This window comes from Haliaeetus leucocephalus, unplaced genomic scaffold (genome assembly GCF_000737465.1).
Source record: "Haliaeetus leucocephalus isolate CR32 unplaced genomic scaffold, Haliaeetus_leucocephalus-4.0 Scaffold2, whole genome shotgun sequence".
Lineage (NCBI taxonomy): Eukaryota > Metazoa > Chordata > Aves > Accipitriformes > Accipitridae > Haliaeetus > Haliaeetus leucocephalus.
The window spans coordinates 2,259,277-2,277,247 of NW_010972438.1; the positions used below are offsets into that span (position 1 = coordinate 2,259,277).

The 17,971-nt window shown below is 43.7% G+C and overlaps 1 protein-coding gene across 1 annotated transcript in view; it reads right to left on the reverse strand.

Moving 5' to 3' along the window:
• The window catches only part of ITPR1 (inositol 1,4,5-trisphosphate receptor, type 1), a 165,127-nt gene that overhangs the window by 76,077 nt on the left and 71,079 nt on the right, over positions 1-17,971 (reverse strand). Inside the window, exons 31-37 of the mRNA XM_010570399.1 lie at positions 16,846-17,097; positions 16,174-16,299; positions 15,310-15,438; positions 11,336-11,456; positions 10,510-10,694; positions 9,009-9,157; positions 7,905-8,016 (exon numbers count right to left, since the gene is read on the reverse strand). Coding sequence (XP_010568701.1) covers positions 7,905-8,016; positions 9,009-9,157; positions 10,510-10,694; positions 11,336-11,456; positions 15,310-15,438; positions 16,174-16,299; positions 16,846-17,097 — 1,074 coding nt within the window. The remainder of the gene's footprint in view (positions 1-7,904; positions 8,017-9,008; positions 9,158-10,509; positions 10,695-11,335; positions 11,457-15,309; positions 15,439-16,173; positions 16,300-16,845; positions 17,098-17,971) is intronic.

The window sequence follows — 17,971 nt, forward strand, 5'->3', positions numbered from 1 at the left end:
GCGAGGGGGGGGGGGGGGGGGGGTGGGGGGGGGGGGGGGATAAAACTAGGACACCCCCCAGCCACATTCAGCATCCTGAGCATGCCACCTGCAGGTCAGCACTAACACTTCTCTCCTTCTGAGTCCATAAAATATTAACGTGTTCCTCTAGGACGTATGCGTTTCAGCGCCCGAGACTCGCGCTGCAGGTGGAAACTGGGCCACGGTGTCCCCAGGCGCCTATCCGGACTGGGGAGACTGGACGGGAACGGCACGTCGCAAACGGAAACGCCTCAATGGGGAGGGAGCTGTGCTGCCTGAGCTGTCCTGGACCACAGGGAACCCACGGTGGAGCTCACCATCTCAACTTGGGTTGTGAAACACCATAAAATCTGTATTTGTATCGTGCCTGGACTTTTTAGTGGTTGAGGATTGAATTAAAAGTGAATTAAGCTGTTGTGCCTAATTACAACCGGGGTTGAGTTATCGCTGTTGTGTGAACCTCTCCTCCAAGAGACCAGCATAGTCAACAGCTCCATCAAGAACAGGATTCCAGCAGCTCCGGCCCAGTAAAGAGCCGATCAAGGGAGGCTCAGCCCAAGGGCTTTTATAGACAACGCACCAGTGCCCTGCCTTGGAGGTTTCTACTTTATTACTTGAGATGCCTGCACAGAGCCAACGTTAAGACCACGCTATTTATATTTAGCTCTTCAGCTCGTGTCAGACCGCTTCAGCTCCTCACGCCCGCCTGATGCTCTGGGAGAGAAACAAGAGCCCCGCTGCAAACCAAAAGACGAGCTCTGAGCACAAAACTCCCCAAGGTCAGGAGAAAACCAACACAACCCTCTTGCAAGTGAGGTGCAAATAAGGTGTAAAATGGTTTACAGCTTCCGATGGTTTTGGTTTTCTATCAAAACAACTTGTGCTTTCCATCCATCCTTCAAGATACTTTTTCTGCTCTTTATTTTAATACCGGTCTTACACAGCCCCTATCCCAAAGGTCTGTGCGCTTTTACAAGTTCACAGGCACCTGGATGTTTTGGAAATACTGTAAGATGACTCTCATCCTAATTTCTGTCCCCAGAAGAAAAACCTTTTACACAAATCCTGCCACAACAGCGGATGCTGCAGAGTTCAAAAAAAACCCATCTACAAGAGCTTAAAGATGCTCTCCCCATATTTCTGCCAGACCAGGTCATGCTCCTCAGACTATAGTAAGAGATGTTGAAAACAAACACCACGCTACACCGCTTCTCTTCGGAAAAACTGCAGTTCCTTCCCGTCCCTCCTTTCCAACGAAAAGGGAATTCCAGCTAAATCCCCAGCGGAAGGCAGGTGAAGGAGGCCGACGGCGTTGGAGCGTCCTAGCCCCCCCGTCGCTTCCACAGCCCTTCTCCAGCAGCAACCCCAAGGACTCAGCCGGGCGTTCGCAAGGGTGCTGCCGACCTCGCGCTCAGGTCGCAGCCCTCGCCATCCTTCCTGTTCTGCGGGGGATTTCCTACCATCGAGGTGAATTCCAGCAGTATTCACCCACTTAAAAGGGCACTCCCTTTCTTCGCTTGCAAAAACGTTAAAGGGGGACTGGAACGTCGATTTTCTATCACGGCTTCCAGTAACGAACGCACGGACCTCCCGGTGTTTTCAGTATCTTTTATCATTCGGACCCACCGCTCGCTGAAATTACCTTGCAGTAAGCAACTAAGATATATAAATCAACCTATGTATACAATCACATACATACTATGAAATCATGCCATGAGACAGTTACTTCAACAGAGTTTTACCCTAAGGGAATGAGGAGCATTTCAGCTCATCAGAAAAATTAAGTTGTGCACAGTTTGACGGAAAAGGAAGTTAATAATTTTACTAATAATGGAGATTTTGGTATTCTTTGCCCTAAATGATTACAGTTTCCAGGGCTGACAAGGGGGAAAAAAAAAACCTCAGGAAACCCCGGGACTTCCTTTGAGACTTGTCAGTGTTTCAAGCCCCATCCAAATCCCTTTCTATAAGCAGCCAGTGCTCGTTGCTGATGGTTATAAACACACCTGCTCTGTGCATGCATTTGCTCCATCAAGGAGCAATAAAGTTCCTCCTTTGCAGCCTCCAGACCAAATCCTAAATTGCTCTGCACGCTCTGGCTGATTTATTGCAGGCAAAGACAGCACATTACAGCCAGAAACTGAAGGGGAAAGAGTTTCATATTATGACTTAATTTGCAATTAAACAATTCAAGTTTCTGTCTGAAGTTTCTCCAAGATAAAATTTTATATATATATATATGTGCTATTCTGCGAAGGCGTAGCGCCACACAATCTAAGGGGTCTAGCACCTGACAGAAACATTCATGTGCTACAGCTTAACTTCTCAAAATCAGAGCACGCTGCTGGTGCATACTTCTCAGGTAAGAGGGGGGAAAAAAAAAAATCTTGGTTTATAAAAAAGAGAAAGAGAAAATACCCCAGAGGTTAGACATCACAGCACCTCTGTAACTACGTAATACCGAAGTTTGGTGTGAAGCTTGGAGACGCACCCGAGATGTCTCTTACTAGCACAGCACAGGTCAGAGGCGACAGCAGTGCAGTAAATGGACTTGTGCCACGTGAAAACGCTGTCCTTCAGACCGAAAATCAGACTCTCGCTCTCTGCATACACCCTACCCGTCAGCTATCTTCTGCGCACATTAAGGGGAAGGGCACACTAAGAGGAGAAAATTTCCACTGACAAACAGAAGGGTGAATGCTCCAAGCAGCCCTAGATGAGGATTTTCTGATAAAGAGCTTTTCATTAAAGCTGAAACTGATGATGGGAGAGACTTGTGAATTTTTTCTTAGGAAAGGTACCTCAGACCCTGGCTGGACCTCCTGCCCCAGCCCGGAGAGGGGACCCCAGTGCGCGTCAGGATGACGGTGACAGCACCGACCTGCAGCACAGCAGGGGCCTGAGCATCCCAACCAGAGGCTAGGTTAAACCAAAAAAAAGCCACAGCTCTGGTTTGTTCTGGTGAGGAATTCTGCTTCTTCCCTCCCCTAAAAGCCCTGCCGAACAGAAAAGACCCTCCAACCCAGCCCTGGGCCATGCGTACACTTTTCGGTCTACTTTTGTGACAAACAGTTTGCATTTCAAATGCATTTCAACAGGCAAGGTCCCCAAATATTACTTGGTTTTCAGAATGAAGTTTATCCAGTGAATTCAGCTGATCAACGTCAAAATTAACAAGTTCTACAGAAAGTAATTTATGGCATATTTCATTATCCACTCTGCTGAATAAAGAGCAGTAACATTTTAAGCTTTTTAAGCGGTTGAATTTTGTTCCAAAGAAAAGCTTGGCTTGGGAGAGAATGCAGGAAACAAAGCGCAGAGAGGAAAATATTTCTTTTTTTCCTGGTATTTCAGTAAAATAAGGTGCCAGTCAATCACTTTCTCAGTATTATACATTTATGCAAAAAGAATCTCAAATTTAGCGCCCACACGTGGGTTTTTTTGAGCTGGATGAGGAAGTTGCAGCAGCAGAGACAGCTCAGCTCCCTCCCTCCACCCTGGGTGCCAGTGCCCGAACCAGACACACCGCTTTTAAAAGTCCTTAGAAAGCTTAATTTCAGTTAGTCTGAAAGTTCTCACTCAAATACGGCTTTTCCGCCCGTAAAACAGCTACATGCAGCATAAACACAGCCTGGGCTGTCGCACTGCCAACTGAAGGCACGTTTTTGACGGTAGGAAGCTTTTCGCACAGAAATAGCTTCCGAAGTCAGTAATTTTCATAGGGTTAACACCACGCCGCTTTCACAACACATCCAAACGTTTCACGTGGCTTTATGTACCAAGCCTAAGAAGCAACAGGAAGGACAGCGAGATGCTTTGATGAATTGCACGACTGTCACCTTTTTCGGTAAAGCCGGCAGTAGTTTCTGCAGAAGGACCCAGCCCTCCGCAGCGCCGCCGGCGCCCAGCTGCGCCGTGCCCTGGGACGGCTTGCGTGAATGCCATTAAACCTCAGTATTTAGTTTTGCCGAAAGAGCCTGCTCACCGATGACGCGGTAATCGCGGCTGAGTGCTAAATGCGGACGTTTTAATGGTGCTTGCGGCTGCTGATCCTCCAAAGGTGCTCAGGGCTGGTCCTAAGCTTCGTGGGATCTACTATGGCACCAAATGACTGTAGGCTGCCAGAAATTGTAACTGCTTTTGGACTAATATTCGAAGTAATGACATACGGAATTAGTTATGGTAACTATTCCCAGTGTAGACACACAGCAGACTGAAAAAACTCAACTACTTCACTGACACAGGAATACAAATCAGAAAGCTCAATGCTGAAGAGACAACAGGACAGATCACAGGGCTACTCATAAAACAAACACCATAGAAACAACACTGTAGAAAATAAATAAAATTAAAACCTCAGCATTATCCAATTCAATGGTAATCTGCCAGAAGAGAAAGAAGGGGAAGAATTGAAAGCAAGCATTAGTAAGAGAAATTACAAATAAATTTCACGTTAGGATCTTATAAATCATTTAACACTTTAATGCTGCAGTTCAACATTGTGAGCATGAGTAACATTCGCAAGCACCGGGATGTGGTGGGTTAGGGAACGGACACTGCTGGAAGCACAGCACCAGGGATCTTCGGAGGCAGGATGCGCCCTGGCTTTGTTCCTGTGCCAAGTGACAAACCACGCGGGGTGGCTGACTGAGATCCAAGAACCTCACCCTTGGGCATCCGAGTCCTCACCAGCGTGAGCTGTAAGCAGCAGCAGGAGTGCAGAGGCTGGATTCCCAATTCGGGAGGAGAAACGGAGTTTTAAAACCTAAGTCCTGCAGAACTGAGGCTAATTGTCTGGTAGGCACCCAGGAAGACATCTATGAATGACATGTTTCAGCAAAGTAAAAAACTTGGGTCTAGCCTACACTGTCAATGTAGTAAAGTTTTCTGCCTATTAAATATACCACAGTATGCTACCCATCACTGAGCGAACCTGAGTGCGTGCCAAGATGAAGAGTCTTTAGCAATATGTAAAACTTCAAGCCTTCCCACAAGCTTCTGTACATCTGTGTTCTCACCACGGTTTTTACATGCTGCGGAGGAATCCCAGCTGTTTAATGAAGGCCTTTGCTATTGGGAGCGGACAACACCGCATTCTCATTACGTTTCCCACCTACAAAAGGGACAAGCTCACGGGCCAGGAGGGTGTGGCATTTTCATTATTTGTGCTGGAAGATTAAGCGCGAGAGGAGGAGTACAATCTTTTTAAAAATCAGATTGTTCCAGCTAGCACCACATGGTATTGCAGCAAAATCACACGCTATGCCAAAACTTCCATGGCGCTCTGCTGCTGAACACTACTTTGAAGTGACTGCTGTCAATTCTGTGACCATCTGACCTACAAGCAATATTGCTTGCGTGATCAATATGCTGGTCACAAGAATAAGTTTTGCCACCTTTATGTATGTAGGGACTCCCGTATTGAGAATGGGTGCACAAGTTTTTTTTTCCCTTTTTTTTAAAAAAACAAAAGGTATTGCCTTTTAAGTGGTGACTAAATACAGTTATATGAGTCACAAGGGAGAATAAATATGATTGCACTTCTCATGGCCAGACAGTAAAAGCTGTTGTACTACTAGCAGCCTATCTATAAGCAATCAGCTGCTTTTTCATATTCGGAAATCCACTGCACAGGCAAGCGTATTCTTGTCTGGCATTATGTAACTGATCTACTGTTTCAGAAATTAATGTATTTTCTACACTTTGAAGATTTTTAGAATCTTGTGGGGTTTTCCATGGCCTGAATGGTGCAAGTTAACTGTATTTTCTAGAAATACTGCTTCACCCGAGTATGCCAAATAAAGGCTAAGGAACTCCTGTAGATGAATTTCCATTTAGAAAAATCTCCGAGTGGCAGATTGCATTTGAAAGAAAAAACCTCAAAGCTCTCATTTGGGTTTTGTTGGTGTACAGTATATATAGTATATATCATCCAGCCTTTCTATTGCTTAAGGTGACCCCGCACAGTCTCTCTTGGCTGTTTTTAACAGGAGAAAGCACACCAACGTGCTAACAAAGTGTAAAACTAAATCCATGGTTACGCTTAATCTTTTACATCCCCAGAGTTGGGCAACAAGAAATACCAGCACCCTGCAGTGGTTGAAGAGGATCACCTAGCCCAACGCCCTTTCGCAGGACCAGACTAACACTTCTGCAGGCTACAACCAGTCCCCTTCCAGATCAGACTTGTACTCTATCGCAGATGTCTTATCAAAGGGACCTTGAGGAGAGGACAGGTCTCCACAGGGCTTCATCTTGTGCTGTTACGACCCAGCACACGATCTGCCACTTCAGCAGAAAAGGACAACGTGCTGAAAGTTAAGTTGAACGCTGCAGTGGCTGCCCTTTCCTACCTACCCTGCTCCCCTTCTTATCTCACATATACATGCTTCTTTCTTGCAGCTGGTTAGGGCATGCCCCCAAAGCTGATGAGTTTATTAAAAAATATGGCTACTGCAAAGTAAAAAAGAAAAAAAAAAAAAACAAACAAAAAACCTAGGTAGGACTGCAAGTCTAGAGCAAAGCAGCAGCAGGAGGCAGGATGCGGGCTAGACCTCTGGCAGCCCAGAGGTAGTGGCAACACGTGGGAAGAACGTTCCCTGACACGGCAGGAGCACAGCACGGGCCATCCCTACCCTTTGGGCATTTTCCGAGGAGTCTCCTGCTCACTCACGGCGCTGCTGTGTACTCGGCTGGGTGTGCTCGGGTAACAGCCCACACGCGCGCACGTGCACACCCACATGCGTGCAAGCCTCCTCGCTTTATTTGCTCTCCCCACTCCAGGTCCCTGCGCTCTGGCGTGCCCGCACCTGCCTCGGGCTGGACTGGCAACAGAGCATGATGTTCTGCTCCTGCATCCTCATTTCCAGCGAGGCTAGCCAAAGCAGAGGTTGTGTGCGACATCCCAGCTGGCCAGGCAGCCAGCAATGCTGCAGGTTTCTCTGCCTTTGGAGCATCTCCCTCCCTTGCGGCTGCAGCTATAAACAATTACTACTATTATAAAACTGTCTGACCTCTAAAGCTCTTGCCTTTTTGTGCTGTGAATCTAGCACTAAGCAACAACTTTAAATCCTGCTGCAAGCGAGAATTGGACATGAGACACCATCTGCTGCTGGGCACAGACTCGCAGCTGCAGCTAGCATCCTTCTGCACCTCTGCTTCCCCAGTCCCCGCTGCCAGTTCTCGGTTGGTCACGAGCACGTTCACTGGGAGGGTATACTGCTCTGTACACCTACTGTGTGGCACGGCAATAACCTAGGTTGTTTAGAAATGCACAAGATAATTTAGACTAGGATTTTGAGATTGACAGTAGGAATGTCTAGGTACACAAACATATGGGCATATACACACTCTTCTGATGCAAACAGAAAATAGGTCTGTACCTACAGAGAAACGTACTTCTCAACAAGACAAAGGAGTTTATGCAGGAAAAGGAAAGAAAAAAAAAAAACCATGGGAGGGTATACAGACAGTTTCCGTCTATATTTCACAACAAGATGATGACTCAAATGTATATAAATTAAAATTAAACTACAGATATCCTCTTGTTGCAAGGTTACGTGATGAAGAGTCACCTAGACCCAGAAAGCAGGTAAAGAGGTTATATCCTTCATAAAAAGGTAACGAAATTAGATATTTTCACAGTGCCAGCAACTGCAGGAATTAGATTTAAACTTGCAAGTCTAAAGTAGAAAAGCAACAGAAACAAGCTTACCTTTCAAATTATATTTGAAGTTATTAGTTGACTAAAAATGTTTTGTTCCTGATCCAGTACAGAAGTGCTTACATATACAAAACACAACTTGAAAGAGCGAGAATTTTATTTTCCTTTACTGAATAAAGACAGTGTTTAACACAGAATGATGAACTGTAAATTACGTTACCTTTTCTCCATAGCCTCTATCTTTGGTCATCATTTCCCTGAGCGTCTGTAATACTTTAATACATAGTTTCTCCTCGTTCTCCTCTAGCAGCTGTTTAGTATGCTTTATTAACCTGAAAATAACCAATCAATCACAGCTTGTTTTAGTACTAATATTGTAAAAATGGGGTAAGATATATGTGCCTATCTTACTTAATTGGCTTAAGCCACAAACAGGTTTTATTATCATACCATTATACAAGCATCTTGGGAACATTCTCTCAGGAGCAACATTTAACCAGCTACCATGGGCTTCGGTGAAGCTGTGAAGGAAACTGCATCCCCCCCGCAGGAGGACAGCCAGATAAACCCCTCCGACTACAGGCAGAAAGGAATCAGGGGAAGGGGCAGTGGGATTTAGGACCTGATGGTCCTCCAGAACAAGCACTTATAGAAAACTATTCCACATACTACTTTGTTGAAAACCGTATCAAGAGTCCTGGACAGTGCAATTGGAAATCCATCCTACCCAGCATTTGTCACTTACTCAGGTACCTAGTTTCCATAAACTCTGTATATAATCCACCCCTCCAGGAGGTGATCTGAGAAGCTGGATTCTGCTCTGAATTGCCCTCTAAATGACCTTGTAACCTTTCCTTTTCCTTCCCTCTAAATGTAGGCAAGCACCTGTGTTAGGTGATGCACATGATAAGAATGGATTCTGACATACTTGCCCAGCAGTAAGTGCTACAAGATCAAGTACCTTACAAACATTACTAGGGTTGAGGGCGGGTATCAAATAACAGGGATCAGCTCAAAATTTTTTACTCATTTATACTACTGTTCATGACACTTGTATCCTGCAGCAAATAGAGAAATTTTTAAGCATTAGCTCTGAGAGCATATCAAGCAGTCTTTCCCCATCCCCAAGAGCATTTTATTTTCCCCGTCCAAGGACAAATTGCATTTACTATCCCACAAAATACTGTCCTTTACAAGTATTGCAAAGTATATCAAGTATTTACCAAGCTGGGCAAGAGGGCACTGTTCCATAAGGCATGGGAAAACTGGGAAAAAGCAAAATGTAACAAACCCCCTCCCAACAACAGACTTCAAGACAACTTACTTGCAAATGAAACCTCCGCTTTCACATTTCCTCCTTGCATCCGTGTTCTCTGGGAAGAGCAGTTCAGGCCTGTGAAGCACATCTACTAGTACTGACAACTCTGCCTGGACAAGAGGACGTAGGCGATCCTCTAAAGCTGATACTATGTCCTAGAATATAACCATATCAAGACTTTAAACATTAAATAAATCTATATTTATATGCAAATTAATTTTACAAACCACAAAAGAGGGACAGGACAGTTAGGTCTGTCCTGACCGGATAAACTAGATTAAAGACCTCAGAGTTTGGTCAGATAAGACTTTCAGTTTTATTGATTAATAGGTGTCCTAAAAAAAGGGAGACCTGATTTCCAGCAGTCCCCCAGATTACTTAGTTTCCCTACCCTGCCCATGTTTGTAGGTGTTCTTGTTGATATAGGAGAAAGAGAAAAATGCAGATTCATAGCTGCACTGAAACTTTGTGATAATGATCAGGCTATTTATGCTTACACGAACTGACAAAAGTACTACTGAAAAATTTTGCAAAAAAAAAAAATAGTTATGCGGCTTGTCCTCCATGTTTGGAAAGCTGTAGCTACCTTAAAAATGAAGCCACGTTTATCCTAATACTTAAACAAGCAGAAAATACTGAGATACCTGTGAAGCCAGAGACAAAGTTTAATCCAATTGAAATGGACAAATAGACAGGACTGGAGGAAGAGGGAGAAGCTATTTCAATGAGACTGGGTTGGGCTGTGTTTTTACATTACGTAATAGAAGTTTACCTAAAGTTAGCTAGAACTGTTTGCCAGAAAAAGCTTTTGACCAGAGGATGAATCTTCAAAGGATAAAGGCATCATTCAAGATGATGAATTTCATATGGTATAAAAAATAGGCCTTATTGAACTGCCTACAGATCTGAACATAGCATACAGCTATAACACATCAGTCCCTATTTCTAACATGAAGCACAATGTTTAAATAGTCTTTTTAGCAAAAGCAGTATGGGAAGGCACACACGTCGTTTCAGGGAATGACTGTGGCTGCAACTGGTTCACAAGGAACTGATACATCTATTTATTTCAAGCTCTGCAGTGGTTTCCAGGCAGGGCTGTGGCACCTTTCATTGTCTGAGAGTTTTGGTGCACAAGGAGCAAAGCACTGGAGGAGTTTGGAAGGCTGTGATGATGAAAAAGTCCTGTCTTACTAAAAAAAATATTACTAATGGTGGAACAAGAATACTTCAAGTACCACTAGCTTCAAGTATCAACACCTCCTAGGATGAGTACTTCTATACCCATTAGCTGTGCACATTCAATTACCTGTCCCGATACAATGGTTTACATTTGATTTTTTATACAGTGTTACAGTATTATTATATTCAGCATCAGCCAACTTGATTTCCATGTGGCATTTGGACTAGTTAATTCCCAAATGTCTTTGTACTTACTAAATTACTCCTTTTGTGTAGGCATGCAAGTAAGTGCTTATCAACGGAGGAAGGGGTACTGTGAAGTCACCTGTAATCTTTCAATTATGTTTCGATAATCCCTGGAGGCAGCGAGCACCGAATCTCTGCGGGCAGCATTCCTTGCAGTCATTCGCCAGTTCATTGCAGTCTTCTGTACAATGTTATGAGATTTCAGGAAGAGATTGTTGACCTGACTGTCCAAGTCTACAGGAATTGCAATTGCTCGGCTTTTCGCTGCAACAAGCAAAAGTTAGTAAGAATTGACTCCTTCAGCCCATATATTACAATCAATGCAAGAAAAGACAACCTCTACTTGCAATTCCTTCTACAATCTCCTTCGTGTGCTTTTTAAACAATGCAATACTTGGTCCCTGCGTAACGGGTCAGACCTCTGTGCTGCATTATGTTTAAAGGCTTTCACACCTCAGAGCTGTTTACTGTCTTCAAAGTGTGGGAGTAGGAATCTGTCCTTACACACACACACTCCTAAACTCCTGCTAACACACATGTACACCTATCCAACAGAATTTGGCCTCAATATCCAGTACAAATCACTCTTCTTGCTACTAAAAGTGGAGCAAGCTACTGGGAGGAGTGGCACAAAATTCTTTCCCTGCTGCAGATCAACAGGACTGCAGAGAGTTTTGAGGTTAAACAGAGAAAGCACTTCAGGTTACAGTGACAACACCTATTGCTCAACCATGACAATATATCAACATAACTCTGGCTTTGTACCATGCCTTGGCTCCGAGTTATCTGCAAGTGGCACCTGTGGGAAGTAAACTGCACTTTCTTTTTGGAGGGATGACATGTAAGCAGCAAATACTGGATGACCATGTTTGCAGCAATTAGTTCTGATTACATCCATCTCTTACCTACATCTGAGAGGACCCGAATGCAGCTTTCCACTGAAGCCTTTTGGCTTGGCATTAACCAGTTGCAATGGTACACTCTGAACACGCCTTGCAGCAACTGTACAAACACAGGCTGGCGAGTCTACAACACAAGGTTAAAGAAGAGAAAAATCAAACTCATCCCACCGTATTGAAATGTACGAACATCACCTTGAGGTAATACTGGTTACCAGCTTCAGCCATGACTCTCTGCACACCAGTCATTTCTAACTGGTCTGCATCCACTTGTTAGGCAATTTCATGTTGTAGACAGCATATCTACCACACCATCAACAACTGAATGGAAAGGGTGGGAATGAATGCTGGAAGGGAAATATTAAACAGATAGCTTCTAAAGCATAAAGCCTCAGTAATTGAAGTTGACTAAGCAAAGGAAATAAGCAGTCACCTTCATCTGTTTAATCAGAGTTATCAGCAAACCTGGCATACAGAGATTCTTCTTTTAGCGTTGACCAGTAGCTGACTCAAGAGTCCACAGGTAAATGGGACTTTGCTCTTGGCTCAATGACAGCACAGCTCCAAAGTTGAAAACTCATCATTTCAAGTATTATTAGCTGGTATCTAATTTACTGAAGAAACCAGCTGTGTGTTTGTTATTTCGAACACAGGTAATAGTTAGTGGTAAACACTACAGCCACGGATTGGCCAAAATTAAGGCGTGGTTTTCAGCCCTGTATTTCACAAGGTGATCTTCCACTACAGATAGATAGGTGAGCTATTCCAACACACACATGCACATGAGCTCTGTTCTTTCATCTTTGCAACATCCCAACAACAGTGACCAAAACTCTGTTTGGTTTTGTACAGTAATTACTTAGTAGAACAATTCCTTCATTTTACCTGTAAAAAGTATTTTAAATATTTCAACTGAACCTACACTGAGAGGGAATACCCTGTGTCCCTGTGCCTACTAGCTATGTAATGTTTCTATCAGCTAAGTGAACTACACCACAGTGCAAAGCCCACAAGACTTAGGAACCAGTGAAAAAAATACCTCTTTTATTCTGGTCAAGATTAATGCCTGTTTGTAAGAAAAAAGTGGAGTTAGATGAAAAAGCCAAATTCTTTAACATAATTAAATCTATTAGATCAATTCATCAAGTAACACCATTATGAAACGCATTATGAGATACAAAAGGAGAATCAAAATTCAAAACCCAAAAATTACTAAAAGGCAAATCCCTATTATCCTTTCTAGAAATAAGCCAAACACCAAAACCATGGCAGACAGTAGTATCCTCCAAGGGCACTGAAAATACCTGCACATTTGGATTTAAGGCACCCACATACTCCTTTAAGTTCATGTTTAAAGACTTTTTGGTCTTAAAAAGCTTCAAAGACATTTCATTTGCTTAAACTAGGTCAATAAATCAAATAAGAAATCTACTCCATGTTCCACATGCCTCCAACTACACTTGTGAAGGAAAACCTTGGGCAGCAACACCCTTAGGAGGCAGACAGGCTAAATAGCACTTGTAAAAGAGGAAAAGTTTTGGAAAGCTGTTCTTTGAAAAGACATATTTATGTTCTCCTAATTTTATATTATTTGAACTGCATGACAGATGCACAAGGTGTTCCTTGAACAAGCAAGGCTGGTCCTGACTCAAAGGAGGTACAACTGAAGTCGAACAAGCCATAACATGAAAGGGCATGAGACAAGAAGAGGCTCGCATGGGAAGAAACAAGATGACAAGGTGCAGCAGAAAGGACGGGGAGTGACTGAATCCAAAGGCAACGCAAAGGAGAGTGGCAGCTGTCACTTGCCTGTGGAGACAGCGGCACCAGGTCAGGTAGCAGTGGCTGCAGGCTGCCCTGCAGCATCTCAGACGGGAGGGAAAAATCCCCCCCGGAGGAGTGATGTACGCCAGCTAGGTGGTCCAGCGGACTGTAGTCCTCAGACGGGAAAGTCCCTGGTTATGGGCAAGAGTCTTGACAGGCAGAAAAAGGGAGAGAAACGGAGCTTTTAACTTAGAGATGTAGAGGAAAGATCAATCTAGGATAAGGCAGAGCTATCAACTGAGATGGTAAAAGAGAGGTGAACTAAGTTACTTCATCCTGCTAGACAGAGGGAGAGATTGAGAAACTAAAGAAAAACTGCTGACATAAAATTAACAGATGGCTAAAATATGATGGTAAGGAAGTGTATTCAAATGCTGTACACTCAGAGATGACAATTAAAAGCATGAGAGCCAAGGTATACCGTACAGAGGGAAGAGAGAAGGGCAGCGCCCCGGGAGACAAGGCTAACTTGATCTCTGCCTCATTTCTTTTGATGAAGTTTTGACAAACTAGCATGGAGGCTGATACTGCAATAGCGGCTGACATCTTAGTCACATGAGGCGCAAATCAACTGCTGGACTGCTCAGACTTGCTTGAGTTAAGACACAACCCTAATAAAGCTGCTAAGCCCAAACACAGCTGTTGCAGCTCTGTGTGCCTTCAGAGGCAATGCCCGCAGTTTGGCAGCTTAAGAGTATTTGAGCCAATCTCAAACACAGCTCTGTTGCTTTCAGTGTGACTATCTCCTTGTCTGAACAAGGAGGGCTGTCTATGAGAAGCAGAGCTGCGTTGAATGCTAAACAGTTGGTAGATCAGTCTGGCCACTGGTCATCCAGACACGGGTTGAGTACACGTCCTGACTCAAGGAGGGCAGAGATACAGGTAGTCAGGAAGGCAAAAGCAGGAACATTATTGCTTATACTAAGCAGAAAGAAGTCTTTACCTGATGCACAGTCATGCAGCAGTTTTATGTACACTTCCCTGGAGCACTGCAGTCACCCAGGCACTGCACCATGATCCAAAGGTTTAGCACAGATTCTCTGACGAGGGACTGACATCAAATTGCCAGATGCCCTTTATGGCCACTTTTGGGAACCAGATGCCTCCTAACTTGCTGCTAGTTGCATTCAATTACAAACCTGGAGTTTGCACTCCGAACAACTGCCTTTGGCACGATGAGGTTGCATCAAGTTTCAACAACTACCATACTCAAACTTCTGACAGACCTGCCAGGCACCTGACCACTCCACCCACACTCCTCCCAAGAAGTTTTTTATGAATAAAAGAATGATGTTATCTTTGTGCTGCAATACAAATATTAGGGCAATGTCCTGACACTGCTTTTCTGTGGTGGAAATCTCTACCTTCCGTCACTTCACAAATGTTCCAAGCTTCTCCACATTTCCCTAACTTTTGAACAAGAAGAAAAAAAATTACTCAGCCTTATGAAACACACTAGAGCTTTTGGAAATTTTTTGTTTTTAAAGGAAATTAGAATCTTCCTATAAAAACATGCTTTCTTTAAACAATCACCTTTGCACCCTCTGTAATGCAACACCCTCTCCTCCTGTCTGGAAAGTTTGCCACCAAACTTTATCTTCTTTCTTCATGGCTCTCTGGAGAACTCCTTGCTGCTGTTCTACTGCTTTACTACTGCTAGAGAGCTGGCATGCCAAACTACCGCTGAGCAAAATTGCTTGTTGCTCTACTATACCTGCCCACATCATCTTGTTCAACTGTACTCTGATCTAAGGCCGCAAAGAGGACAACCAGAGCCCTTAGATGCAACTGCAATACAAAACATACAAAAAAATCCTTCATTCCCCTACTTGCAGTGTGATTTTCTCACCCAAAACCTGGTAATGATATATAGAAACTCTGTCCAAGAGACCTGTGTGATCTCAGGGGTAGTAGAGTGTTGAATCTACAAACGAAGTAGTGTGACATTTCAGCCTCTCTAGAAAAACATTTGTAATCTGATCTATAAATCTTTCCGCTTCTGCAGCAAAAGAAACATCCTGGTCACAAAGAATACCTATCTGCTCCCCCCTTACAAACACACGTTTCTTTTGAACTGGTAAATGGAACCAAAGTGGAATGAACATAATTGCATTGGCAGCATATTTTTACCTTTCTGTCTCTGTACGTTTTCCTACCTGCAAAGTAGTGCTCTGATCAGAGAATGGGGAACTGAAGAAAGTGGTGACTATACTCATCACTATTTCTGTAACGTACTTCTCCAATATGGAGTCAGCATGCTTTCTGTCGCTGGTGTTGTTACAAGCCTGCAAGACAATTCATCCTTAGGTCAGAAGCAGCTCAACCAAGGTAGATTAGTAAGAGTTACAGACTGGAATTCTTTATTTCTCACCATTCTAGTCACAGCAATTCCCTGCCACAATGATATTTATGACACTTGGCTCTCTGGATTTCCAACACACACAAAAGCAGAAGCCCAACACCATTACTGTTTTAATGTGTTGGCATATAGCATGTTTAGGAGGGAAGGGAAAAAAACCCACAGTGCCTTAGAGGAAAGAAAGTAGTAGGATAGGGAGGACTGAGGTGTAATGCTTTCGTATGGGGAAATACTTGGAATCCCAGGCAAAAAGCCATATGGCCAAACAAATGCCAAGCTTGGAAAAAATTTGTCCTGACCTGCCAAAAATCGTTGACTATTGCTTGGGAAGGAGTTCGCTATCCTGGCCAAAATGAGCAAGCCAGGTGGCAGAACAGAAAAAGGCATTAAACAAAAGAGCAGGGTGTGGGGCTTTTCTGAGTTTTTTTGGGGTGGGTTTTTTTTTTTTCTTTTTAAAAGGAAAAATATTAATCTGTTCCATGGAATATGACTAATGAAATCCACAGGCATAAGGAAAAGAAGGCACATATAAATCTGAAGGAACTCAGTATTCAGGGTACTTACTGCCTTGATGCACTGTTATGTCTTATTCTTACTGCTCTACACTAAATAGGTTCATTTAAGCTTTTTTAATTCAGTTCCTAGATGCAGAAACCATTACCCGACAGATGTCAACCAGGAAGTTCTCAAATAGCTTCCACATATGATTACTGGTGTAAATCTCTTTCATTTCTACTTCTGTGTCCACATAGCAGTGATTCAAGAAGTTGATGTATGCAATTTTGACCTAAAAGTAGAGAAAAAAATTACCATTAAAAAAATAAAAACCTGAATGGTATTATGAATGAATATAATGTCACCTTGAAACTGCTATATAATTCATTTGTAATTCTACTTCTTCATTTTATTTAAGCACTGGTGAAATTTAATGCCATGAATAGCAAGACGTCATCCAATAAAAAACACCAGGATTACTGTAGACAAAACGTCAGCATAACAATCATTTCCAGTTCTGCAGAACCATCTGTTCAAGGTTAGCAGCATACTCCATAAACCCCTCTGCCTCAAGAACCCTATAAAACAAGCAAGTACAGCATCACATCCCCATTTTAAGAGCAAGGAAACAAGCATAAAAGGATTTAACTTAGCTATCCAAATGCACTGGGGTTGTCGATAGCAGAACCAGGCAAGGAGTCCAGTTTCCCAGCTCACAGCTTACTGTCCACCTGCACCACCACCCTTCCCAGACCAGACTCAGCAATATCAAATCTCTCTCACCCAAAGTCAGCACATTTCAAATACACATAGGCCAGTGCCTCCAAACAGCCCTCACCTCAGGTATGCAATCCTCGTGGGTTACTACCCTAACAATGTCATCCAAAGGAAGAAGGGAGTTGCATTTTATTTCTGTGTAGACATTTTTGCCTTCTGTGCACACAGCAAGCAGTTCTACTAAGTGGATGTGGTACATCAGTGGGCTGTTTTCATCCATCCGATCCCTCTCTGATCTCATCATTTGCACCAAAGTCTGGAAGGAGGCTCTGTCATTGTAAAAGACTAGGACGTCTTCTCCCGCATTCACCAGCTACCGAGAAAGAAAAATATTCCATCAGCAGATCAAAGCCCGCACATCTCCCTGCAGCATCCTCCCCTAATCTGTGGGCTGACTGTTACAGTGCAAATCCCGATTAGCTATTCTTTAGACACTTAAAAGGAGTGCAGCCCACCAAGTCAGCTGGGCATTCCTCTTGTGCTGCCTTCATGGGACAGAGGGCTTGAGTATGACATTTTGTCTTAAAGAATTTACTTCTGAACTGCTGAAGAACTTCAAAGTCAGTCCAACTGACTGCTTAGACAGAAGTTGTGCCAAGAAGCTTGTGACTTTCCACTGTGCTTTTTTATTTCACATACATTGCCTCAGCTGACTTTTTAATACAGCTAGCTGTAGACATACCATTTTGGTCAGAGAAACGCCCCAGGGGCACGCCGGATGGGAGGACTGCAGGGCTCAGTAATTCCACCCTTCTGAACAAACATCATCAATTTTCCAAGGCTAGCGAGTGACACGTTAAGTCACACATTGGAGATTTCTACCAGCTTCATATTTGAGACCCGGGCGGCCACATTTTCAGAGCAGTTCAGACCTCCTGTAACTCCACGAAGGGAAGGAGAACGAGCAATCCGAGACCTGCTCCAGGCTGGACGCTTCTGAGCACGCAGCTGGAGGGATCTGGGGCTGTCCTGCCGCAGGGTTTGTGGCAAACAGCCAAATAAAACACAGAAAGCAACCCCCAAGGCAAACCCCTTTTCTCAGCAGCTACCGAGCCCCGTGGAAACTGATTGCTGAGCATCTTGCAAACTCAACTCCATGCTGAGAAGCTCACAAAACCATTTTTGAACTAAATGACAAAATATGGCAGACGTTCTAGTAAGACTGATACACAAAAGCTGGAGCTTAA